General features: G+C 35.9%; 2 protein-coding genes across 2 annotated transcripts in view; one reads left to right on the forward strand and one right to left on the reverse strand.

Annotated features, from left to right (window-relative positions):
• On the forward strand, positions 1 to 26,951 carry LOC138714732 (cleavage and polyadenylation specificity factor subunit 6-like). The gene is made up of 9 exons (XM_069846830.1): positions 1 to 395; positions 632 to 1,261; positions 6,891 to 6,994; positions 10,454 to 10,597; positions 16,585 to 16,754; positions 21,172 to 21,300; positions 21,429 to 21,598; positions 24,158 to 24,256; positions 26,153 to 26,951. Exons 1-9 carry the CDS (start codon positions 377 to 379, stop codon positions 26,296 to 26,298), a joined length of 1,611 nt encoding a protein of 536 aa, XP_069702931.1. The 5' UTR covers positions 1 to 376; the 3' UTR covers positions 26,299 to 26,951.
• The window catches only part of LOC138714733 (UPF0415 protein C7orf25 homolog), a 397,014-nt gene that overhangs the window by 28,607 nt on the left and 341,070 nt on the right, over positions 1 to 27,337 (reverse strand). The window lies entirely within an intron of this gene.

The raw sequence follows: 27,337 nt of genomic DNA on the forward strand, positions 1-27,337 counted from the left end.
ATCGTTCGCAATAAGCAACGCTTGTCAGGGTTATTGGAATTGGATGTGGAAGTTGCCGGTTGGATGGATACTATAGAAATATGAATACTTGGTTTCTCTTGTATATTTGGCTGGATGTTTTACCGTTTTTAGTTTCCTAGAGTGTTAATTTACAGTATTTTAGAACTATGAATGTAACATACATTTAGCAAACTGCAATACACATACTTCATGGCTTTGGTATATTTCGTTCTATTCAGTATGATCACAATTCACAAACAGTGACGTCACAAAATATTGACTGAAAATAAACGCTGTTGAAAATTGACAAATTTATTAGATTTTAATGTGGTCATACCGGAATAAAAGTTAGTTCAACATAATTTGCATTGCAAAGATGGCAGCGAGACTGCCAGGTAAGTTTAATAAAAATAGATAGACAAATTCTTGAAGTGGTTAGGTATATAACCACAAACAGTGCTTCTTTATTAATTACAAGTATCTTAAAAGTGGCGCTTATTAGTCTCAGAAAAGTTGTCATACTATGATAGTATAGCAAATAACAGCCAATGCTGAAATATATACATGTTCTTGAATTCGAGGTTCCTTTTGGTTTTTATTATTACTAACGCAACCTTTTATATATTTTCAGGCATTCGGCCATATCCAGGGCCCCCACCATTAATGGGGCAGTCACCACTTCCACCCCCACCACCACCGCCTCCTCCTCCTCCTGAATATGGCTGTGGGGGTCCACCTCCGTTTCGCCCATCGTATGACCCCTTTTTTAGACCAAGAGGACCAATTATGAGGGATCACAGGTTTGGTCCACCTCCACCATGGGTTGTACCAGGTGGCAGGGGACGAGGGAGTGGGAATATTAATAAAATGCAAGTGCCAGGTATGAAAGGACCGTGGCAGGGTCCAAATCAGCAGAAACATCCGCAAACACCACCACAGAAACTGCAGTCTCCACCTGCTCAGCAACCACCACCCCCACCCCCGTTACAACCACAATCACCGCCGGTTCAGCAAAAACAACAACAACCGCAACGGCCACCACCACCGCCGCCACCATCAGTTCAACAGCAGCTGCCACCAATACAGCAATCATCTATGACACTACCACCTCCTCCACCTCCACCACCACCTCCTAATCAACAACAGAATGCACAGAGACCCAAGACAGAATCTCAGTCCAAAGAAAAAAATGCTAACCAGTCACAACAGAATTCAAATGGTGCTGATTCAAGTTCCCGGAAGAGGCCACTCAGTCAGAATGGCAAGTGTCATTCAGTCGAAAGTTGTGAATATTCATTAATGGAGGTTTTAAAATGCAAAATGTACTTAGTGTCGTAAAGGTGATTCATTCATTCATAACACTGGTCAACAATAATTTTGTTAAATGGACTATTTCTCTTGTTTCTTATGTAATGTCATTTGTTGATTCCCAAAAATGAAGTCAGAATTTTCTACCACACACCATTTTTTTTTTTTTTTTTTTTGTAATTTTAGAGAAGTTGATTTATTTTTATTGCTGTATACAGTCCTTAACATGCTAACAGAAAGAAAATGTTTAAAATATTTCATTTTATTGCTTTAACAATTGATCTATAAATTTTAGATCACTGTTGTCTGTGAAGTCAGAATTCGTAAAAATCAATATTATTCCTTATAAGACTGTGAGAGTTAGTATTAATTCTCAGTTGAGTTGGAACTTACAATCGTGAAACAAGTTTCATAACCCATGTTTTCTTTGACCTAATTTTAAGTGTGGTAAAAGTATCTTTCTTTCAATGCATCCTTCATTACTTAGGCCAGGGATGTCGAACAGCGCTCTCAAACTGTGAAACGATTAATACTGTTTCCTACCGTAGCTGAGCTGAAACGACAGTCGGTCAGCTCGCTGTAGCAGTGTTCTGTACGCAGTGTGTTTATCAACTCTGGCGGCTGGTATGGATATGGAACGACGATTCAAAACACATTGCTTAATATGTAGAAAAGAACTTGGATATATTAGCCATCATAATATTAAAAGGCATTTTAATTCTACACGTCATACTGAAGCTTATGGACCAGGAAAGTTATCCGGTTTCACTCGTGAAAAGGCTGTAGAAGAATTAAATATTTTTGAATCTGAAACAAAAACTTTGAACAAATTTCAAGTCACACTAAAAGTAATTAATTTTATACATCAAAACAGTTTACGTTTCTGAACTTTAAGTTGCACTGCTACAACACATAGGCCTACACACAAAGTTGATATTTTAAACATGATATTAACAACATTATTAATAAGATTTATTTCCGTCACTAACGAACAACATTCATGGAATGACCAAGTAGATAAAACGTTGTTGTTATTATTATTATTATTATTATTATTATTATTATCATCATCATCATCATCATCATAATTCATCCTCGTGTAGGCTACATTCTTTGTTTATCAGAGTTCATCAAGTGCAAATCTAAACTGAGTTCCTAATCAATTGGTAAGATGTATAAAAGTTATCAAAGTACCAGCCGCCGCAGTTTCGCTTTTGTGTACTATCATTCGGCCGGACTGCCTGCTATCTGTGTTCAACCGTTGCACGGTAAGGGAGGAGTGAAGGCTCTGCAGTTCACAGCTCGAGAGCGCTGTTCGACATCCCTGACTTAGGCAGTCTCTTTTTAGCCAGTGACCCAGCCAATTTATTTTTCTCTTGATAAGATGATAATATTGATGGTGGTGATGAACGAAAATGTTTCAGATATTGATGATATTCATTATTATAGGTCATTCGTTATCTTGTGATACCAAATGCTTGCATGCGCTGTAGCTTATAGTAAGAACCTTATGATGTGGATAAGTGAGCTAGCTACCTGCAAGTGGTAGTGTAGTGACGAAGGGAAGCTTCCCAGTCACCTTCTTTCCCCTTATGTACAGGTAGGTTTCACGAGATACCGTATGGCCTATACATTGAATGAAAAAAAAAAATCGGTACTTATACATAACATATCAACATAACCAACGCCTCATTTAAATGTTTGGAAATTCTACAGAATAACTAGAAGAAAGGAGGCGCCATTTTTTCTTTAACATTTGCGTAGTACTAGAAATAGGCGTAGTATAGAGTTCTAAGCACGTGGTTTTACTTTTCGGTACCCAATACTTTCCATAGAATAATCTAGAATTTTTCACCTGTTGTATGTACAGAGAGAGGCAGTGAAAAGTTATCACACTATGCAGGAGACATGTTTGTTGAGCGCATGTTATTGTGTAGTGTTGCATTACTACACTTGTTATTGAATATTATTTCTGTTATTTGTAACTCAACTCATCAACTAAACACTCAGTACGCTTCCTGCTGTCTGCACACTCCATCCCCACCACTCAGGAATTTTAGGCCTACCGTAATGAAACTGAATGCCTGCCCGCGCTGCTACTGTTGAGTCGAGCAATGGATTATGTGCAATCTGTTCCCCCCTGCATAATGCAGTAACTTTTTGCTGCTTTCTGTGTAGTAATGAATGGATATATCACCTTCATAATGGCATGTGCTGATGAGACATATGAGCCGTTCAGAGCAGAAGTGGTGTAAGTCAAAAATGGGTAATGAGGCTTAAAGTAAACATTCTGTAAAATACAGCGCAAAGTAACAATTAATATTCAATTTATTTAAACTATTAGTAATCAGTGAATAGCACGAAGGACATATTAATTGCTACTTTGCGCTGTATTTTACAGAATTTTTACTTTAAACCTCATTACCCAATTTTGACTTACACCACTTCTGCTCTGAACGGCTCATAAATATAAATATCGGTAATTTAAGTACTTAAGTTTGCTCGAGAGCTCCAGGTACAAATTTCTGGACAGTGAGTGTTTGAGAACCTAGACTGCACCAGCAAGAAAGCTATTTAATGCCAGAGGAGATAGAGATTATTGTCGAAGGAAGTCGTATTTCGACATAGCCTAATTAATTACATTTAAATGATGATCTGTTTGCTTATGAAGTCTGTGTGGACAGTAGGGCAATAATACATCCATCCATTATTACGTACAACAGGTGAATAATTCTAGGTTATTTCATGGAAAGAATTGTTTGCTGGAAAGTGTTTTGTTTTCTATACTAGGTATTCGTAGTAAGGAGTTTTTAAAGAAAAAAGTGTCTCCTTTGTTCTTATTCTTCTGTAGAATTACCAAATGTTTTCATTGGTCTCGCACACTTGTTTTTATTGAGACCACTAAGTATTTTCTCCCTCTTTAGGAGTTTTCCTAGCCAGAGGGTGGATTATGAACCTCCTACATTTTCTCTTCCTTGCAGTATTTATCCCAAACTTTTGTGCAAGAAAGCCTTGTGCGGTCTTCTAGAGTTGAGAACTGCCTCACTCACTCTTCTTATTGGTCTTTCACTGATACAGATCTTCCTTTTGAGGCAGTTTCTTTCTTCTACAACAATTCTCTCAAACTTTCAGTAAGGTAACAAATATTGGTAGTACCTGATGGATTGTTTTTTTCTAAGAATTGTTCCAAACCTTGTAGGAAAAGTATTAAGTTCTCTATTTTTTGGATAGTAAAAATAAAAAAAAATAAAAATGTATCAAACATCCAGGCAACATACTTCGCCCATATTTCACCAGAAAATTTATTCTTGGAGCTTCTGGATGGATGGGTGAGTCTTTGATCCTGCTACACACAACACACTGGAGAAAAAACTTACTTAAAATTGTAGCACACCACTTTAGAGACATGTTGAGATCACTGAGAAAGCTATAAACCGACAAATACTTTCGTTTCTTATATACTTGACCGATATTTTCTCTGACATTTTCATATGAAATCATCATGTAACCCAGTGGTACCATCATTATGTTGCACTATGCAGCAAAGCACTCCATTCTTTGGTCCATGGTAAATCTATTTCTGTATACCAGAGGTAAAGTGCACTATGTCACAAATGATGAGTTAAATGAAAGTGCTCTGTACCTTGAGACCATATGGCACATAGTACCATTTTCAACAGGTTAAATTGCGTATTATTATGCGTAGGGGATAGTGCTTTACACCATTGAAAAGGGAGCAAAAAATAAATATATGCCTGTTACGTTGTTTTTCCTGTTTGCTTCCCAATACGAAGTTACGGTGTCTTCTATATTTAGTTTTTTTTTAATTAAACTAGGCCTATTACATTTTAATAAATGTTCAACAAGATCTTTACCATTATGTGTTCCACATTCAGAACAGTTTAAAATTCTGGTCCGATGCTGAAGATTCAATAACACTCGTGTTCTGTAGAGATTCTGAATTTTGCTATTGCTTCTTTCTGTCAATATCTTGAAACTTTATTTTCTTTGTAGCCTACTGGTAATATAAAGATATAAAGACTGCAAAAGTTTAGAAAGAAGAGCGCTTGAAAATGTGAAGGACTGAGCAAACAATTTGAAAGAGAGTACCATATTCGAGTCATCCAGTAATTGGATTTGCTCTGTGCTTCATATGGAATGCATGTGAATTAGTGTCGTGCATTACAGGTGCTATGTTCAGTTCAAGTTCGTTGAGTACGGCAAAGTTCGATATTCGCCAATGTTCGCTCTGCAGGACGAGGCCTGTCTTGTTTGTTCCACCTTATAAAAATATTCACTGTCCTACACTTCCATCCCTTCATGTTTTAACCGCTTAAAGATTTTAGCACAGGTCTTGCAATTAGTTTTTTATAAGAAATAAGACGAAGTTTGTAATGTCTTGATTGCCTTTCTCATGTTCGAACATTGCAAGACACTAATGTGAATAGTAGATCTATATACAGAGTGATTTACGAAGATTGTCATATTATACTCTAGCATCTGATTTCTGACATCGTGATGAAAAAATTTCATGTAAACATATGTCATACTTTTTAAATTGAGTTACGCCCTCCTGAATGTTAAACATGAACGTGGAAATTATGAAGGTTTAAGCATTTAAATTATTTACGAAAATGGTACTTGAGTGGCTCAATGCCAGAATTGCCTAAACCACAAATTTTTAAGTCTCTGATTTCTGTATAGAATGACTGTAAATTATCATTAATATGTTTGCTCATGTACATATACTAGATAAATATTAGATTATAGTAAAGGAGAAATAATTTCCAATTGAGAGGAAATAGTTAAAAAAAAAAAAAACGACGTTTAAGTTTAGACTTCAATAACTTTTTTCAGTGTAATTGTGGTTTAGATAACTCTGGCACAGAACCACTCATATTATAAATTCATTAAAGAACATTCACATTATTACTCACCTGAAAAATCTGTATTAAAGCCGGTTTTCAAAGACTCTCACCTTCTGCAGCAGTACATGAAATCGCCCAAGTGTGAACTTTGCATGCCGCATTCTCTAACTTCTGTTACTTGGGTGTACTGGTGTTGTGTTATCTGTAACCGTCACCCTGATGTCACGAGACTTTGTACCGCTGCTATCAGCTGTACTATAACACACACAGTTCCAGACATCCTGAAAGAAAGAAGTTCACAAGGATGCATGTTACAGAAGGAAAAACCGTGATTTTATCCAAAACTTTTAAAAATCAGATACATGTATATGTGAACTTTTTTCTTCACAATGATGTTAGGAATAATATCCTAATCTTCGTGGTACAATCTTCGTGAATCACCCTGTATAGCAAATATAAAGATTGAAGATGGACTGTAATGTGAAAACGAAATGCACAAATAGAGAGAACGAAATTAACCAGGAAGAGCAGGCAAAAGTCTCAATTGGATTAGCTCACCAACTGAGAGTAATCGAGCTAGCCCTGTAACAGGCGTTACAGGAGGCCCTTGCCCTTATGGGATTTCATGGGCTGTTTTTATTCTTATTCTTATAAAGGTAGACTAAAAAGTTGGGTGCATGGAGATGGTTCATAGATGTTGTTTTCCATTTGCAGATGGGGGTACTGGATCAAGTCTACCAAATGTGAAGGAGCCAGCATTACCAAAGGAACTCACTAGTAAATTTGGCCCTTTGAAATGTGATCTATGTAAAGTTTCGGTAAGAATATTAATTGTAAAGTAAAAACATAAAAACACACACTACTAGGATGTTGCTCCTACTGTTTGGAATTCATGTGTTTCATCTTGCTGATAGAAATACAGTCAACTCCGGATATAGTGAACCTCTGCGGACTTGCATATTTCATTCACTAAATCTGAAGTGTTTCTCCGCTAACCTTAAATGACAGGAATGAATGAAATTGTGAACAAGAAAATATTTCATTTTTGTGGAATGGATTACACTATATACTACTCACAATTGATTTACTTAAACTATGCTGTCAACCCACGTCCGCTTGCGAAAGACCACTTTCAGTGTCACTTATAATATTCGCCTTATCTTCCAAAGAAAACATTTTACTCTTCGACTTGATTATACAGTACATTCACTGTTCGAACACTAGAAACAGACTGATCAGATAGAAATGACAAACGTTATGTGTGACTGCATAGTCAGCCTTGAAATTTCCCAGGACACTTAATGGAAACTGGGAAGGGGTTGATGGAATTTGAAGGCCATTGGAATCTTACCTTCATTTATGCTCTGAACATAATGTACGTCCCTTTTTAATAAAAGGCAATTTCATTTTCCACTGTTTCGATGCTATACGTCATAATGAAAATGTTTGAGAACAAAAGGCAACCCTTTGATGGTGGAGTATTAGAAATAACAGTAGAGTAGAGTGCCTGAACATAATGGCAACTCTTCGAAGATGAACTGAGGCAAGGTCGTCACTTTATTCACCACTGCTGACATTGGGAATCGATCCAGGAACCTTCACATCTCATTATTTGTCTAACACCTTAGCCATTAAGCCAAGAAGACAAGTTACAAATCAACCATCAAAATCATCTATCTGTAGAATTGTAACGTCTATTTCTATGATAATAGTCTATAAACAAAACAATAGATGACATAACGTATACGTAGTACTAAATACGTTGCCAGGTTATAAATTCGTACTACTTATAGCAGATATTAGTTCGACTATGGCAGGCAATGCCAGTATAGTAGTTCAATGTGAGGAAAATATACGACAGATTTTAATGTGGATAGATATTATATCGTCACTAGAAAGTGTAAAAAAAGTGTTCAGTTTTGTAGAGAATGTAATACTGTTATTACTAGACATTATTTCAGGTATGAAAACCAGTGGTAGTAGTATAGTGCAATGCGAGAAAATATACGACATACTTTGATGTGGATACATATTATATCGTCACTAGAAAGTGTAGGAAAAAGTGTTCAGTTTTGTAGAGAATGTAATTTACTTTCATCAAAAGAACCAAAGAATTATGTGCATTGTAAAAAGCAATTGAAAGTTAGAACTCACAAATGATCGTCAAAAGATACTTGGTTTGAAGAATGTAAATTTTCAGTTTTGCAGAGCATGCACTGTTTCCTCGGTCTGCCATTAGAAAGCACGTTGAACGAGTGAGAGAATCTTTCACGCGTAGCCCCAAGAAATCTGTTCAGAAGACTAGTCGTGAATTAGCAATTCCAGCGACGTCTGTGTGGATAATTATTTTAAGGAGACGCTTACAACTACAGCCTACAGACTACAGTTTGTGTGCGAACTTTGCAACTGCAATGTTGCAGCTTGACGATGAAGATTGATTTATTTGTTTTATTGGGTTATTTTATGACGCTTTTTCAACATCTAGGTTATTTAGCGTCTGAATGAAATGAACGTGATAATGCCGGTGAAATGAGTCCGGGGTCCAGCACCGAAAGTTACCCAGCATTTGCTCGTATTGGGTTGAGGAAAAACTCCGGAAAAAACCTCAACCAGGTAACTTGCCCCGACTGGGATTCGAACCCGGGCCACCTGGTTTCGCGGCCAGACGCGCTGACCGTTACTCCACAGGTGTAGACATGAAGATCGACATTTCACCTAAATGGCTGTGTGAACACTCATAATGTTCGCACCTGAGGGTCAGAAAATTCCCATGAGATGGTATAGTTGCAATGAGACTCGCCTAAATTGATGTCTACATTGTGTCATATCCCAGCGGAAAGTTTATGGGCCTTTCTTTTTTGGTGAGGCAACTGTAACTGGTGCTTCTTATCTTGATGCGTTACAACAATGGCTCTTTCCTCAATTGGAAGAAGGTGAACCAGAGAACTTTATTTGGCAGCAAGATGGCGCTTCGTCTCACTGGTATATGGAAGTACGCGATTGGTTAAACGACATTGTACCCGACCACTGGATTGGCCGAAAGGGGCCGAATGACAGAGCTTGTTTTGCATAGCCTCCATGTTCACCAGATTTTACGCCATGCGATTTTTACCTTTTGAGTTTCATAAAGGATCGTGTGTATGTACCTCCGCTACCAGCTGACCTACCAGACTTAAGACAGAGGATTGAAGCAGTTGTTGCAACAATTACTCCAGACACACTGATCAAGGTTAGGGAAGAACTCGCTTATTGACTCGATGTGTGCCGTGTGATGAATGGTGCTCATATTGAGCACTTGTAGCAAAACTGTTTGAGTTACTCTTTCATTTGGTGTATTATTTATAATTGTACGTTAAATGTAATAATTACTACAAAGCCTTAAAACCCTACTATTCATTTTGAAACACACGGTATTATATGCGAGGAAAAATTTTAGGGGAAAAAATCAACTACATGCCATCCCACGTGATAATCACAGCTGGTTCCTACATCGGACATTCAAGTAATATTGAAAATGATCGATTTTATGGCTTCAAAAGCATCGATATGTTGAATGTTTACGAACAGTAATAATGTAAAGTGCCTAACATAAGAAATGAATAAAAATGTAGCACAATAATAACACATCTGAAGTAAGCAACACTATAAGAGAACATTCAATATTAATGCTGCTAATAGCACGTTGAAAGTTTTTAAACTATTAAAAAGAACCAATCATAATCCATTTTTTTTCATTTTTTTTAGTAGGTTATTTTACGATGCTTTATCAACATCTTTGGTTATTTAGCGTCTGAATGAGATGAACGTGATAATGCCAGTGAAATGAGTCCATGGTCCAGCACCGAAACTTACCCAGCATTTGCTCATATTGGGTTGAGGGAAAACCCCGGAAAAAACCTCAACCAGATAACTTGCCTCGACCAGGAATCGAACCCGGGCCACCTGGTTTCGCGGCCAGACACACTGACTGTTACTCCACAGATGTGGACTTTTCATTTTAAAAAGAACCAATCGTAATAAGTCAACTCTTTGTTTTGAAAATTTAAACACAAGAAGTGCATCCAACATTACGATTGTGTATTACCACAGGTAGCAATTGAAAATTTAATGCGTACATTATGCGGGGATTTTTTTTCCCTACATATTACTGTCAAAAATTGAGGTGCATACATTATGTGATGGTATCTATTATGCGAATAAATATGGTAATTCTCATAGCATTTGTTTCTGGCAGAGTACATTTTTTTATGAAACTAATGAGCTGAAAATAATTTCAGGTGAATTCAACTGTACAAGCCAAAATGCATTATACTGGAAAACAGCATGACAAAAAAGTGACTCAGTTCCTTGCAAACTGGAGTCGAGAAACTGGAGAACCTATACCAGTAAGAGTGAAGGATGGAGCATCGTCCCCAAAAAAGGTAATTATTATAAACAAATAGTTCATCAATATTCTGTATCATTTTGTATTTCGGCTTCATTATTAACATTTCCAACTATATGCTTACATACCTAGTTAAGTATGCATTATAAATTTATTGTTTACTATTTCAGTATACTTTCGAGTGTCATTGTAACAAATATGAGCGCCAAAATGAAATACTGAAACAAACAACTTTTCCTAAATCCATCCAGTTTGGTAAGGACATTACAGAATACTTGAACCTGAATAAATATCTGACATAACTGAAATATTTGTATTTTTCTGACTATGATTCTTTGATTTGCCTCATTTTCTGTGTTTTATAACAAGTCAGTCTATATCACAGACACACTCTATGCTAAAACTCCAGTTGTGAACGAAATTCCTCCATGGAAATGGGTGATTCCAGAACATAGCATACAAATTCCAGGAAATCATTCCAAAAATGATCCTCCATACATTAAGTTAGATGCCATGGAACTACTCTGCAGCACATATAAGGATCACCTTCAAATTTATACAGATGGATCTCTAAAACCTAATAATGGGACATATTATATTCCAAAATATTTTTTTTTTTTAATCCAATGCCACCAGGTTGTCTTTTCGACATTTCTGGTCTTCTCTCACTTCTGAGGTTGGGGCGCCTCTAAGGCGGAGTTACATTACCCCAATGATGTGATAGGATGATTATGATAATGTGGTGCCAGGAGAGGTCTTAAATCTAAACTTAACCTAAATTCCAGACCATGGACGAACACAGGAATAATCCCCTTTAAGGAAAAATTCCTGTGCTCTAACCGGGAATCGAACCCGGGACCTCATGAACTATAATCAGAAGCTCTGACCACTAGACCGTGAGGCTGGTCATATATTCCAAAATATCAAGAAAGTTATTTCATACCATGTTCATCCTCCTTCAGTCTTGACATTGAATTGCTTGCTATTGATGCTGCTCTTCAATGTGTTACTCAAACTTCTGAAAACTCTATTTGCATACTTACGACTCTAAGGAGACTATAGTTAATATAATTAATTATGTACCAAACCTATACGCACATAGAGTTATTCCAATTCAGAAACAACAAAGTAAACTAAAAAAAAAACTCCAAAAGGAAACATTTCAATTGATATCTAGTCATTGTGGTATACCTGGAAACGAGAAAGTCAATAATATTGCAAAACAGGCAACATATTTGCAATCAAGAACTCTTCAAGTGATATCTCTATCCAGTGATTTTTCTTCAGTAAAGTCTCATTTTATAAACCTATGGATCAACAATTGGCTCTCTTCTGACAAAGGAAAAATTTTACAGTCTGTACAAAAGAAACCAAATGACCTGGAAATGTAAATCAGAAATTTTGAAATCAGAAGTAAACACTGAAATACTGAATCAATTGTCTTTAGAGACAATTAATATTAGGTACTCTCGACAAAACTGGCTTCATTTATACACCGACGGATCCTTGATCTCCAGAGAACAAGGTGCCGGTGCAGGTGTTACGTGCTGTCTCTTCTCACTTTATAGATCTCTTGGATATGGAACAACAAGTTTTGATGGTGAAATCATTGCAATCAGTGAAAGTCTCAGAAATCTTCTATGCCACATCAATAAATTTAGGAATGCAGTTATATTGTCAGACTCCAAAGCAGCTATTCTATCAATAGTCTCTAAACACACACCTTCATCTCAAACAGCAGAAATAACTAAAATGCTCTCTCAATTAATATCACTCAATAAAAGAATTGTATTCCAATGGATACCATCCCATTGTGGAATCCTGGGAAACGAGAATGCGGATTAGAGTGGAGCGAAAAGTATAGGGAAAAATTTTTTTGTTGAATTTCAAATCGGCAGGGTGTGCAAAAGTTGTGTATTGATATAGCTATTATTCATTGAAAATCTCAAGTTTCTATCTCAATTCTTTGATGCGCCCCAAGTGCTGTGAAGTATAGAACAAATATCAGAACATCAAACGGTTAAACATTTTTTATAATAATCTATAAATTACTATTTTAAAGCATATTTCAAGTCATTTTAAACGTCTGATACATACAGTTCACTTACAAGTACCAATTTAGGTAATTACTACTAAAATGCCTACTTTTCAAAAAAAAAAAAAGAGAATTCTTCAATTTTAATGGAATAATTATTTACTTATGACAGCCCTTGGACAAATGTGCATATTACAAATGAGTAAGTGAATATATTATATCATATTTAGTTAGTGATACAATTTGTGTAATGTTTTTCAACTTATTTTCCAAATTTCAAGGAGTATATTCAGACTTTGTATTGAATGATTTCATTAGCGACCTTGATTGCAATTCTACAAGAACAAAACCATGTCGACTGTCTTCCTCACAAACACTTTTGGATGTTTCTGTTATAAGGTGAACATAAATCTCAGTCGCTCGAGTGTGACATGGAAATTTCAGTATGTCAATGTTTATCTCCTGTCGTGAATAAATTACATCTAATATTTCTTCTTCTTCTACATTCTTTGTTATTCTTTGTTACTGGTGGTTTGTGTCTCTGTGTTTCTTGCCAGTGAATGTGACTCCACCTTTGACTCCAGTGTTTACATTTGTTCCATCACATCCTATTACTTTGAGGTTTTATAAGGAAATTTTCTGTTTATGGAAAATTTATAACATCTCTTGTAATATAATTTTTGATTCACCACTTAGAACTGTAATGACCTATGTATCTTGAATATGGTTCTTTAACAAGTGTGTAATGATCTTCCAACTGAGTAGATGCATGGAACTTGAAACCCTTCTTAATTTGAACTGTTTTAAGGGTATTTCTTCCATCGAAGTATAACTCATCAAGAGGGCGGGAATTTTCAGTAAATTTTTCCAAAGCTTCCTGTCTAAACTTCTTCGTACTTTACTACAATCGATGACATTACTTGTCTCACCATCTTATCCAACACCAATGTCTTGCAAACGAGCACTAGCAATAGAGGGAGCTGCTCGATCTGAAAGGCCACGCCTTGCCATGTTTGGGAGATGCAATCTCATTTGATTTTTCTTTATTCTGTTTATTGGTTTAATTCTACTTTTATTTTCTTCCCCATCTTCTAATCCTGAACTGCTTTCAAATGCAATACTTATCCGATATTCTGTTGACACTCACCTCCAGTCTCCTTTGTTCCTTCACCTTTCGTTCCTCTTTTTTCTTAATATGCCGGGTCATTTTAAGGTCAATACCACCAATTAACATTTTCCTCAACAATGAACTTCGCTCATCACTTGGAATCTTCTTGTCTTTTGGACACTTGAATTTTGAAAAGTCTGTACATTTGCAAAAGGCAATATCGAATAATTGTGAATTAGTAGTTTTGCAGTAGTTTTCATAGTTTTCAATTTTTGTTTTATAATTCGTATCACTTTCTCTACCTTTGAAGGGTTTCAATATGTTTCTGTATTTACTGTGTAATTAAATGATGTTTCAACTATACGTTTGTGAGAAATGTGAGGAATAGATGTTTTCTTCCACATCTTCTCAACATCTACGGAAACTATTTCTGCAATATCATTGATGTTTGGTTATTTCGAATGAATATCACGTTTCATGTTCCATCTCACAGTTGACAGTACCTCAGTACATCAGCACTGATGGGAAGAACATTTTCTGATATTTTTGCTGGAGTGTCAGATAGGCCTATTGGGCATTCTGTTGTGCTCCTTGTACTGGGGGTACCCTTACCCTTTTCCAATATCTCGCTACGACTGTGATCCATATCCTCTCTCAAGCTGAAAATGAGATAATATAATCAATTAAGTAATAAGAATAAAACAAAAGCTCATTTTTCTTATTTTTAACTATAAGGAAATTTTCGAAGCCTCTGGGGTGCATCTAAATATTAAAGTAAATCCAAAAAATTTCGTACATGATCATTTGACATTAAATGACAACTTTTGAAACCCCTGCCGAATTTAAATTCTGAAATTAATTTTTTCACTCCACCCTAATGCGGAGCTTTAGCAAAGAAGGGCAGCACTGCTACTTCCAGACCTGTTACTAAATCTACGTATTACTCTGTGAAAAGATTTATTAAATCTACATACTTAGACTTCAACAAACAAAATTTGATAACACAATCCCAAGGGAAAAAATGGAACTGTCTGCATCAAAATCCACAGTTAATTCCCGATTTACCACGAAAATCGTCTGTAGCTGCATTTCGATTGGCAACAGGCCATGATTGTTTGGCTAAACACCTGCATAGAATTGGAATACATCAGTCCTCTAACTGTCCATTGTGCAACTCAAACCAAGAAATGGATTCGGAACACCTCTAAATCTGTGCTTGATTGGCTGGTCATGATAATATCTTTGAAAAATATTGGAGTGCAAGAGGTCAAATGACTTTATTGTCAAATGCCTGGCATTATAAAACAACAACACAACATATTCTTTCACGTTTCTTCCTTATAATTGGTCAAGTTACTCCCACACATTACCTCCTTGGTTACTTCTTTCCAAGCTATCAATTATTTAAGCTACGATACATTGTGATGAATAGAGACGAGAATTTCATGCACTATAAAATCCCAAAATATGCACTTCCATTTTTGTTCCAAATTTCTTATTTCACCTCTCTCTCTCTCTCTCTCTCTCTCTCTCTCTCTCTCTCTCTCTCTCTCACTGTTAACAACTAACAGCATTCCTAAATTGATTTCTGTGAGGTTCCTGTCCTTGTCAGTCAATATGTTTTTGTAGTCAGAGAATAACCTCTCTACATCACAAGAAGTTATGGGTGCAAACTTGAATGAACCTTTTTCTGCTAGTTAGTTTTTTTTTTTTTTTTTTTCAATCCTGATTCCTGAAGCTAAAATGAGGGTCATAAAAATCAAGAAACGAATTGTCCACTCAAAACCATTAAAACATGCATTTAAACTGAATATAATGTATACTATATGCATGATTAAGCTAAAAATTGCTTAAATATGCATTGTGCAAGTTTTTATCTCCAAAAAGGCTAAAACTTGCAAATATGCACGGAAAAAGTACTAATGTTTGGAACCAGAAAGTAATGGAAAATGGATAAGTACTAAGTTTGAGCTATGCCCTATAAAAACATGCATTTACATGGAATTCTCGTCTCTAGTGATGAAATAATCATTCTACTTATGAAATCACCAACACTTGTGAAATATTTATTATGTATTTTAAAGTATTATCACACTCATCACCAGCAACAGCACTGATAACTAGTTTTATCTGAAAATCCTCCAACTATCTTGAAAATCTCGCAATAAAATAGTGAACACACGCAAAAATATTGCCCCTTTTCAGCTAGAGTATGTTATGGTTTCACATAGGGTTCCCAGCAAGAAAAAATGGAATTCACTTAACCATCTGACGCAGTTCACGTGTAAGAGGTATATTATATCAGTATTATGTATAGTCACTGTAACCTAGATTCGAATTTTCTTTTGTCATTATTTTTAAAAATTGAATTATGTGTACGTGAATTTGTATATTATTTCACATGATAGCATCATGTTTAATTCCCTGTGATGCGCAGGATGCATTTCCCTTTCTGTCTGTCTATCTACTACTATAATACACACACATCCATGACATGGTGCTTGGTTTGACCACTTGATATGCCACTGAAGATGCAAAGGATTACTTTCTTGTTTCTTTTCTTTATCAAAATTATTTAAAACTCGAACAATTCAATTTTATAGTGGAACTTATGTCCATGCGTCAAAGAGAAAATACAAGAAAAGCAGTGGTGGGAGATAATGAAAATCTAAGGAAAACATTTGAGATGGGTAGGGCATGTAGCATATATGGGTGAATCCAGAGACCGAGGCCGAGACGTAGATGGGAGGATAATATTAAAATGGATTTGAGAGAGGTGGGAAATGATGGTAGAGACTGGATTAATCTTGCTCAGGAGAAACTGATTGTGGGCTTATGTGAGTAAGAATCCCTGTGTAAACTATGTCTTGTGTTTGTATAGACACCGGTAGATCCCCACGACTTATACTGCTCAGTGTGTGACCTGGCACTGACGTCTCAGCAGCATGCACAACAACACTACATGGGACGAAATCATCAGCGTGCCCTGGAGGGACATGCCCCACTCAAATCAGGTTACTTCAATAAGGAAACTGGACGTTGGCAGAGGTCGTAAGTATAACACTAGATTCTCTGTAATACATACAAATACAAATTAAACCAAACCCTTTAACTCTATTAAATATAGAATATAATCTAAATTTAACAGAAGAAATACTGAAATCAGAAGTAAACACTGAAATACTGAAACAATTGTCTTTAGAGACAATTAATATTAGGTACCCTCCACAAAACTGGCTTCATTTATACACCGACAGATCCTTGATCTCCAGAGAACAAGGTGCCGGTGCAGGTGTTACGTGCTGTCTCTTCTCACTTTATAGATCACTTGGATATGGAACAACAAGTTTTGATGGTGAAATCATTGCAATCAGTGAAAGTCTCAGGAATCTTCTATGCCACATCAGTAAATTTAGGAATGCAGTTATATTGTCAGACTCCAAAGCAGCTATTCTATCAATCGTCTGTAAACACACACCTTCATCTCAAACAGCAGAAATAACTAAAATGCTCTCTCAATTAATATCACTCAATAAAAGAATTGTATTCCAATGGATACCATCCCATTGTGGAATCCTGGGAAACGAGAATGCGGATGCTTTAGCAAAGAAGGGCAGCACTGCTACTTACAGACCTGTTACTAAATCTACGTATTACTCTGTGAAGAGAGTTATTAAATCTACATACTTAGACTTCAACAAACAAAATTTGATAACACAATCCCAAGGGAAAAAATGGAACTCTCTGCATCAAAATCCACAGTTAATTCCCGATTTACCACGAAAATCGTCTGTAACTGCATTTAGATTGGCAACAGGCCATGATTGTTTGGTTAAACACCTGCATAGAATTGGAATATATCAGTCCCCTAACTGCCCATTGTGCAACTCAAACCAAGAAATGGATTCGGAACAGCTCAAAATCTGTGCTTCAGTGGCTGGTCATGATAATATCTTTGAAAAATATTGGAGTGCAAGAGGTCAAATGACTTTATTGTCAAATGCCTGGCATTAGAAAACAACAACAGATTCTCTGTTTATTGTAAGTTATTTGCAGTCTTTCATGTGATGTAAATTTGATAATTTCAAATCATTTGACGTCCAACTTATTGTTTACATATGTATTTACATTGTGTAAGATTCTTTTTTTTTTTTTCTGCCAGTATTCGTTAAATAGGTTCACTATAAAATAGTAAATAAAATACATAAAAATGGATAAATAAAACTACTGTAATTGATGAAAAAAGTCTTTATTAAAATATGTAAACCGTGTAAAAAAAGCTGGTATTTAAACGTGTAAATTGTGAAGAAAGAATTTGAATTTAAACACGGAAATCATTTTATCAATCATTGCACTCAGTAGAACTTCACTATTTTGTTATTAGTACAGCACAGCTCCATTCAAATTTAAGCCTGAGATAATTTCTGCTGGCTGGAAAACGCCGATATTGACAAGCAAACTGGTATTAACACATTCACTGCCAACTGTATTGTTGCAAAATCTATCCCCAGGAGCCGATTAGTTTTTTGTGTTTATTTATCATGTAATACTGTAGTGTCTGTGAATAATTTTTAGCCTCACATACAATTTTCGAGTACAGACAATGTTTGAAATCTTGATGACGCATTTATGCGTCACCGGCACCATGTTAATAATTCCATTATCAGTGCCATTTGATGCGTTTATGCGTCACACTTATTTTTGTTTTTACGTGACTGTATATTGAAATATTGTTAGAGAAACATAAATTAGGCCTATCTTACTTCATCTGTGGTAGATTCCAAAGCAGGGATCGACACACAATCCAGCTTGACCAAGGCAATCAGGACAGTAGAATGTTGATTCTTTTCTTCTGCCATTCTCGTAACACACTTTGCAGCGTTTCCTCATTTTTTTTTTTTTTTTTTTTTTTGCCTTTCTCATTAACGCGTTTTTTTGCAGGCAGGTGTTTCACAGTCGGTGATACCAGTTTGACTGTTGGACTGCTGAGTATTGCATACGAGAGCAAATATCGTGTTACTGAAAGTCTGAAATCATATAACGAAATCCTACTCCTTGTAGTGTACCGAGGATGCAAATTATGTGCGTTCAGTAACATTATTTGGAAGAGGTGGATGTCAATTTTTTTATAGGCCTACCACCGAACTGTTTTTCTTTCACATGGGTAATACGAAAGCATTTGATCTTGCCGATGGACGCCTGACATGTGGTTATTATACTTTTCAATTGCATGTGGCTTTTGTACTTTTTGCCCTCTTTTATTTACTGTTTCAACAATACTGTCTTCAAATTCAGTCGTGATAAGACGTCGAAATATCCACATTTTGAACTGGAGTGGCAACTGGAGTAGTACTTGAATTATTAGATGTTTCAAAATCAGTTTCACTCTCACTTTCACTTTCACTTTCATTTTCATTTTCACTTTGGCTTTCATTCGGATTGAAATCACTGTCACTGTCCGAATCAGGCATTGAAGTATTCACTAGACGCGCAATTTCGTCATCCTTGCAAGTTTATCTGGCGCACTTTTACGATTTTTTGCATTTGAAGGACCTGGAGGAGTCTCAAAATTATCATCTAATTTGTCATCCATGATTCCTCTACTTAAATGAGCGGAAGGTAATAACCAAGAATGATAATAAGTAGCAGCACCCTTCCAGTAAGTAATACTACATAACAATACAGGACAACCAAAATACTGAAGGAATAATGCGCCGTGAAGCAAGAAAACGACTATGACGTCCATACGTGTCATTGGCATAAGGCGCTAGGACCGTGTAACTTGTATACGCGTCAAGTGGCATTCAACGTGTTAATAAGGCCGGTTACACTCTGGATAGAGAAAGGTCACGTGAATATAAAAAACATTAGACCTATGTTCATTTGCATACTATGACAGGTTGATTGGATGCCGAATTATCAAAATACATTATTCTTTAATCTTCATTGCGTACTCTTGCTGAAAATGTGGTAAATATCGTTTATAACTTTCTTCATATTGTGCTAGTGTGTAAGAAACCTAAGCATTGCTCATGTGCAACACATAGGTAAAACATGAAAGACAAACCCAGTACTTTCGTACTTTTTTTTAATGCTTCAGTGTTGAAAAGAAAATAATGGAATTTTGTAACCAGTGAATGTGCGATTCAGTGTTACTTATTTATGAAAAAAAATCGCGCTGAAATGCAAAAACAGAAAACGGAAAAACGAGCAAAATTCGCAACAAATTGCCATCATAAAACGTGTCCCCAGAAGGAGTCTTATATCTATAAAAATTTTAACTCTATGGCACAACTAGCAGAAATTCGTGAAAAAATAATTCGCGAAAATCGGGTGTCCCTATTGATAATCAATAGCAGTACCAGTATTCAACTCTCTTCATATTGTGACTTTTAGTTTAAAACAATAATGTTACTTTTATTCACAACAATAATGGCTTTTTACTTCTGAATTTAAACACTCCCATCAACAATGGGTATTTCACTCCACACAGCAGCACAGTATCCGTTATTGCACTCCACAGACGACAATGACAATTCACTTGGATTATTGAGAACAACAATGTACTACTAATCTCAGCTAATGTCCACAAAGCACTATTTACAAAACAAAACTGTCAGTTCACAGTTCGTTGCCTTGGCTAGTTCTTCTAGCTCATTCACTCAAGTTCACAGTATATCGACCCAAGACTTCCAGAGACAGTCCACGGCATTCGAACTCAAGACTTCCAGATACGTTGCACTCGCCTGGTCGCTGTCACAGTTGCGGTCCTCCTCAAGTCGAACCCAGGTCTCGAAGGCTGGCTTCTTTGCTTGTTCACTGCTGTTTCACAAGGCTGACTCGCTGTTCTAAACTAAACTGAACTGAACTCTCGAAGGCTGCTCGCTTTTATTAGTTAAACCACACTTCGCGAACCTTTGACCCTGAAAGTTTCTACAAACGTCAGAGCATTGCGCTTCTGGAGACTTCTCCGGATTTCTCCGCTCAGTCGCAGTTGCTTTTCTTCCCCCTCTCTGCCATGGCCCAGTGTCCCGTCTCCCCTCCGTGCCGCATCCAGTGCTCCGCGGAGCTCGCATCGTCTCTCACACCTCCTGCGCGCCCTCCCTTCTGCCGGATGCGTGCTCGAATCCCGAGGCAACGAGACGTTTCTAGCAGGGTTGCCACAATATGATAAAGGAAATGAACTAGTACAAAACACACAAAATGATATGTGTAATGGAAAAGTATTTGTCATATTTCTGACAATTTGTTCTTCCTTTCCTCTCAGTCAGACGAGTACTTTTCATTTTATAAGTAAGAGAAAAGATACGTTAATTTGATAAATATACTAATCATTTTAAAGTGGTGGTTTTTTTCTATGGTTGGTCACAAGAATACTTTCGACGTGCATATAATTATTGATAGTGCCTTTATTAAAAATTACAGAAAATTTGGTTTGTTTTGCTAATTACATTTTTTTTCCCCACAGTCCACAAGCCGAGAAACCAGATCCCACGGGAAGGTTTGGAATTGGAAAAGATTTCATATCCCCACAGTCTACTGATCCACTTGGTCTTCTGGATTCTATTCCAGATCCTCCTTCGGCCAAGAAAGGAAGGTAAATCTCTGCTTTTCAGATTACAGTGTCGCGAGTTCCATGCTGTTGTTATGTATAGTTCATATCACAGACATAAGCTATTATTGCATTAAAAATATAAATATAATTAATATTCTCTATTGTCACAGGTTTTACTGTGAGCTGTGTCAAGTGGCCGCTACTTCTCAGGACCAGCTAGATATGCATTTCAATGGGAACAAACATAAGAAAGCAGAGAAGGCTGCAGGTGGTACAGCAGGGCCTGGAGCTGGAGCTTGGAAATCACCCACGCCTACTGCTGTCTCTATCCCACCGCCAGGTGTGTGCATGAACTCGCTACTCTACTGGCTTCACTTCACAAGTATTAGAATGACTGTAGTGATGATTATACTTGTAGTTCTACATTAATTATACACTGGGTGGTATGCATAAATTTATAGTATTACCTTTTGCTGAAGTAGAAGTACAGGGTTATTCAAAAAGAAAGAGCAGAATTCAAATATTTATTTTGAACGAACTATAAACACTAGAAGCATTTACTGCACACCAATGGATAGAGGAAGGTTCAATCTCCTTTTTTTGACGTTTGGTTACATGCAGTGCTCGATCCGGGGCCATAAGCAAAGTGGAAACAGTAATGGCCTGTCCGCCGCAGTTACTCGCCAGTCCGAATTTGAGGGACTGAAAATTCTTGCGTAGTCGTCGAACATGCAAGAACTCATCGAGGGTGATGTTTTTTGCGCTGTTTCTGTAAAGAAAGTGTATGAACTTTTTTTTTAGTGGAGCATTATCCGAATGACACCATTCCGGGACGTTGAATTGAAAAAGGTGGAGAAGATCGTGTTCATCATATGTGGCCCCTCAGGTCCCCCGATCTTATCCCCTATGATTTTTATCTGTGGGGTACATAAAAGACAGGGTGTTTGTACCACACCTCCCTGCTACTCTTCAAGATCTACGACCTCGAATGATTGGAACCGTGAATTCCATAATTAGGGACCAGTTGATTCTTGTGTGACAAGAAATGGACCACCATTTGATGTTTGTTGCGCAACACATGATGCGCATGTTGAGTGCTTGCAACCTCATGGACTATAAAACTTTGAACCTTCCTCTATCCAATGGTGTGCAGCAAGTGTTTCTACTGTTTATAGTTTGTTTAAAATAAATATTTGAAATCTGCTCTTTCTTTTTGAATAACCCTGTATATATATATATATATATACATAAATCTGATACTACTACTACGAAGTATGTACTATGCAGCTGTAGTATAAACTATCAAGAGTATTCAATTATATCGATTATCGATAGTACTTCGGGTTTATCCTCCAAGACTCATTAGTTTTCACCTTTCATGCATTTATGTTAATTTCTTGGTGGAAAAATTTATCGTCGTCCTTAAAATTTGGTTGGTTTAACAAGAAAATTGACAATTATGACGAAGTGGAAAATGTAGAAGAGAGAAAATGAAAACAATTACTGTTTGTTAATCTACTAAAAGATTACCCAGCATTATTAAACAATATGATGAAGGATGGGTGGAGCGGAAAAAAATTTTCTCTGGCACCGGGACTCAAACCCGGGTTTTAGCTCTATGTGCTGATACTTTATTCACTAAGTCACACCGGATTCCAGTTCTGATGCCAGATTGAATCCCCTCAGTTTCAGTTCCTTCAGTGGCCAACCCTCATGCACTGTGTCACAGATGTGTGACAGTGGCACAATGCCCAACACACCATGTGCAGAGGTGCACTCATTACGAGTGACTGAGTGGCCGGGATCCGATGGAACGAGCGTCATCTTAAATCACAAAGTGATTATTTACGCATATCATATTAAAGGGAAACTAAGAAGTGGAACTTAAACTGGGAGGATTCAATCTGGCATCGGAACTGGAATCCAACATGGCTTAGTGGCTAAAGTGTCAGCATGTAGAACTGAAAATCTGGATTCGGGTCCCAGTGCTGGAGAGAATTTTTCTCCACTCCACCCATCCTTCATCATGTGGCAGTGCAGAATTCCTGCACGGAAATATCATATGCACTTCGGCACATCACAATAATATAATAATAAAATAATATTATTAAACAAGTTGCAAACTCCTGCTGCAAGAAGTGATAAAGAAAAAGCTATCCAGACTATGAAAGTTGAAGTGGAAGTTTACAGGAGGAAAAACTGACGAAAAGCAAATTATGAAGAAAATAAATATCATGAAAAGTAAAGTAAAGTCAAAATCAGACATAAATTGGAGGGGCCCAAAATGTTAGTCATTACAGTTACGTGCAACATAAAATATTGCAGGCACACGGAGTTTTTTCACGTAAAATAAATGTATTGTAAATACATCATAGAATCATTTTGCTATAAATACATATTCTTTTTAGTAACAATAACAGAAACTCAGTAAGCTTTGTGTTACATATCAATAAACTTCTATGTGAGCTTATTGGCAGCTCTGAGGATCTCGAAATGGTACTTAATTTCACATCATGTTTTGAGCAACATATATCAGTTTGTTTTTTTTTTTGTTGTTGTTTTTTTTTTTTTAATAATTGAAGTGTTATGAATAATCTATAACGAAGATATATTCAAAGAGTAAATTAGGTGCAGAATAAACATCCTTTCCCTGGTCGTGTGAACAATGTGAGGCCCGAAGTGGACTTAGAAAATTCATGCTACAGGAGAGTAGTCATTTTTTGTGTCTAAGACTGTACATTTCATGTCCAATACAGTTTCATTATGAATAACTTACTGAGCGTAATTTCAAAAGAATTGTTGTGTTACACAGTGAAATCTAGTAATATGTACAAGTTATGTAGTAATTTTGTTGGACTTGATTTTTCAATGACATCCATGTTTATTTGCCTGCTTTCAGCACCGACTGATTCGATACTTGCTAGTGTGATCAAGACTGAAGACAGTACTTCCCGGAAAGCAGGCATCAAAGATTATTCCATATACCGAACACCCTCAGGTGAGCTTCATTTCAGTTTTGTTTATATAAAGAATTGGTGAATATAGCTATTTCAGGTCATTGTTTACTTTTGGCAATTTTCTTTCATCAAATTACTAAAAATTTGTTTCTGAAACATATACATTTTTGCACATCACTTTTCTGACTGAGATATTCACGATATAATTGTTGTTTTAATAAAGAAATTGTAGTTTGTATTTACTACAGTAGATCTAATGAAAGTTTCAGAAATATTTGTTTTATCACTAATTTTAAGGAAGGAATGAATTCTGAAAGACTCATGGAAACAGTAATATTTCTTACATTTTCTGCATTACCAAAATTATGCATGCACTGCACATTAAGGCGATAAAAACTCTTCTAAATTATCTTTATTTCCAGCTCTTTTCTCTAAACCCACTCTGTGTGGGAAATATTAGAGAGCAAGAGAGTTAATGGCTTTATTGCCAAGAACTCAGCAGTAGTTAACAACATATCACCACTATAAACAAGACAAATGTGTAGCATTCATATACAGCTCACTTCTCAAATTTAAAAATCTCTTAGTTCATAACATATTGAAATACAGAGTGGCTATGAAATGCTGCTTGACATGTACTCACTAGTACTTCTTTTGACATTTGTCCATTTCGCTCATAAGTGATTTTCGTGACAAGATGACAAAATGTCAGTTCTAACCTTACTTCTCTTGTCCATTGTGCAACTCAAATCAAGAAATGGATTCAGAATATCTCAAAATCTGTGCGTTAGTGGCTAACCATGATAATATCTTTGAAAAATATTGGAGTGCAAGAGGTCAAATGACTTTATTGTCAAATGCCTGGCATTAGAAAACAACAACAACCTTACTTCTCTATTTGCTTGAAGAAAGTTGGTAAAATTATGAAACTTTTTTTGAGAAAAATATTCTGCTTGTAGACAAACCAAACATGAAAATGCTTTTTAGAAATATGAATGCATCTAAAAAAAATTATATTATATTTTTAAAATTCCGTATCAAGCAAGGAAATTTAAGCAGATGTTTACAAGATTGATTGGTAATTATTTTGAGGTGTATACAGATATAGTTTTAATTTATTGATTTAAATAAGTTACGCAACACCATAAATATGACTGTATTCCTTCTGTCTCACTATTTTGACACTACTTTTTTATCTTCATGTGCAGTTGCTAAAATCTCCCATTTGTGTTTTGTTGTAATACCACATGTTATAAAGCCCTTCAGGGACTGCATTTATATTTGCTACCACTACAGAATAAATGCGCTGGAAGATTTAAAAGGGGTTAATTTCCATTTTTTTTTTTTTAGTACAAATTTACACTTGAGATCATAGTATGGTAATCATAAAGTAGATCTCGGTAAATGCTCACAATTCAAAATTTTAGATACCAATATTGATAATGTTGAGTTAAAACAAAGCTTTAAGTAGGGTTTGGAATGTTCTTGTTGCATTGCTAGTGAAATATAGACATGGCGACGTTTGGGAAGATTGAATTTGCCTTCTTCCTTAGCCAAAAAGGTGAAAGAAGTTCTATGAATGGCTGAATCTACTTGACTGGCATATTGGATTTACCCATTTGTAATGACACCAATGAGTAAGACGTTTTTTCCTCTCTGCTTTTCTCCTGAACATCAAGATCCAACTTTCAGAACACTGTAATGTTTATATTTAACTAGCATGGAAAAGTACAATCCAAACTCTATTTAGTAACCCACCATAACTTCCTTGATCCTTTTAAAAGATAATTAAAGCGTATGTGAAATGTGATTCAGATAAAAGCCATATTAGGTATTTGATGCTTAAGTCGTACATTTCAAAGAACTTTGTAAAATGTTAGCATGAAGATTTCACTACACATCAGATGCCTAATATTTTACAATTCTGTTGTTTACAGGCCAGTTCTACTGTCAACCCTGTAATCTTACATTAAATTCAGAAGCACAGTTTGCGCAACATTGTGAAAGCAAGAAACACAAGTTTAAGTTGGCAACTGTGAAGAAACCAAACCCTAATAAATCAATGGGCAGAATTAGTACCTAACGTCACCATGCAACATCCAATTTTGTGGTGATTAAATGATAAAAAAAAAGAGTATTTTATCTCAAATTGTAAGTTATAAAAGCACATCTGTGTAAATTTGTCACCTACTTTGTTAGCAAAACTTGTTTTGTCTCTTCTTTAAATTTATTTTAATGTCTAACAGTTTTAACTTATTGTGCATTATTTTAGACAGTATATCAAAGACTTGACTTGTCAGGAGTGAGCATTTACAGTGTTTCTCTATCCAGTTGGTGCTCTGTGAAATATCACTCTTGCATGAATAGTATTATTTTACAATAGCAAAATTGTGATTGTAATTTTAACTTGTTACGTAATTTTATGTTTATGGGGGAAACTCATTAGTTAAAAACAATGTTCCTTCCATTTCCAAGTGTTTGTAAAAATTCAAAATGCTGTCCATGTAAATGATAGCATTTTGATCTCATATGTATTGCTGACTAAATTAAATTACAAGGAATATCTCAGAGCTGTTTCCAGCTTATGTTGAAATTCTCTGTTGATTTGTTCAATGTAAAGATGTGTGTGCATGTATATTGTTTTAGATAATGACTAAAGAAATCCCTCCTGTGCAGCCATATTAGCATATATATTTCAACTTGTAAATAAAAAAAAAAAAAATAGAAGCTTTTAAAGTTTGAACAGTGGAATGTATGTGAAATTCTGTGATTGTATTAATTCCTTAAAAATCTGTTCTTTTTATATTTATTTATTTTAAATGAACATCCTTCAATGATAAATTAAAGTTATGGCAGAAATGTGTATGTGTGGCTTTCAGAATTCATGAAACAAATTTATTAAGGAAAGAGAATCTTGCCAAATTAATTTGCATTGCTTCTGTGTTGCCATAAGCATTTCACTTTTAAGTACAATGTAACTATTAGTTTATACTTAAAAATGGTATGAAAATTAAAATTACATGTAATTTTATTGTTCATTTCGACACTCATGAAATGTATTTTGGTCAAATACAATATTTTGCAATATAATGAATACTTTTCATAACTTGCGTAATTCCCTT

Source organism: Periplaneta americana, chromosome 15 (genome assembly GCF_040183065.1).
Source record: "Periplaneta americana isolate PAMFEO1 chromosome 15, P.americana_PAMFEO1_priV1, whole genome shotgun sequence".
In the NCBI taxonomy this organism is placed as follows: domain Eukaryota; kingdom Metazoa; phylum Arthropoda; class Insecta; order Blattodea; family Blattidae; genus Periplaneta; species Periplaneta americana.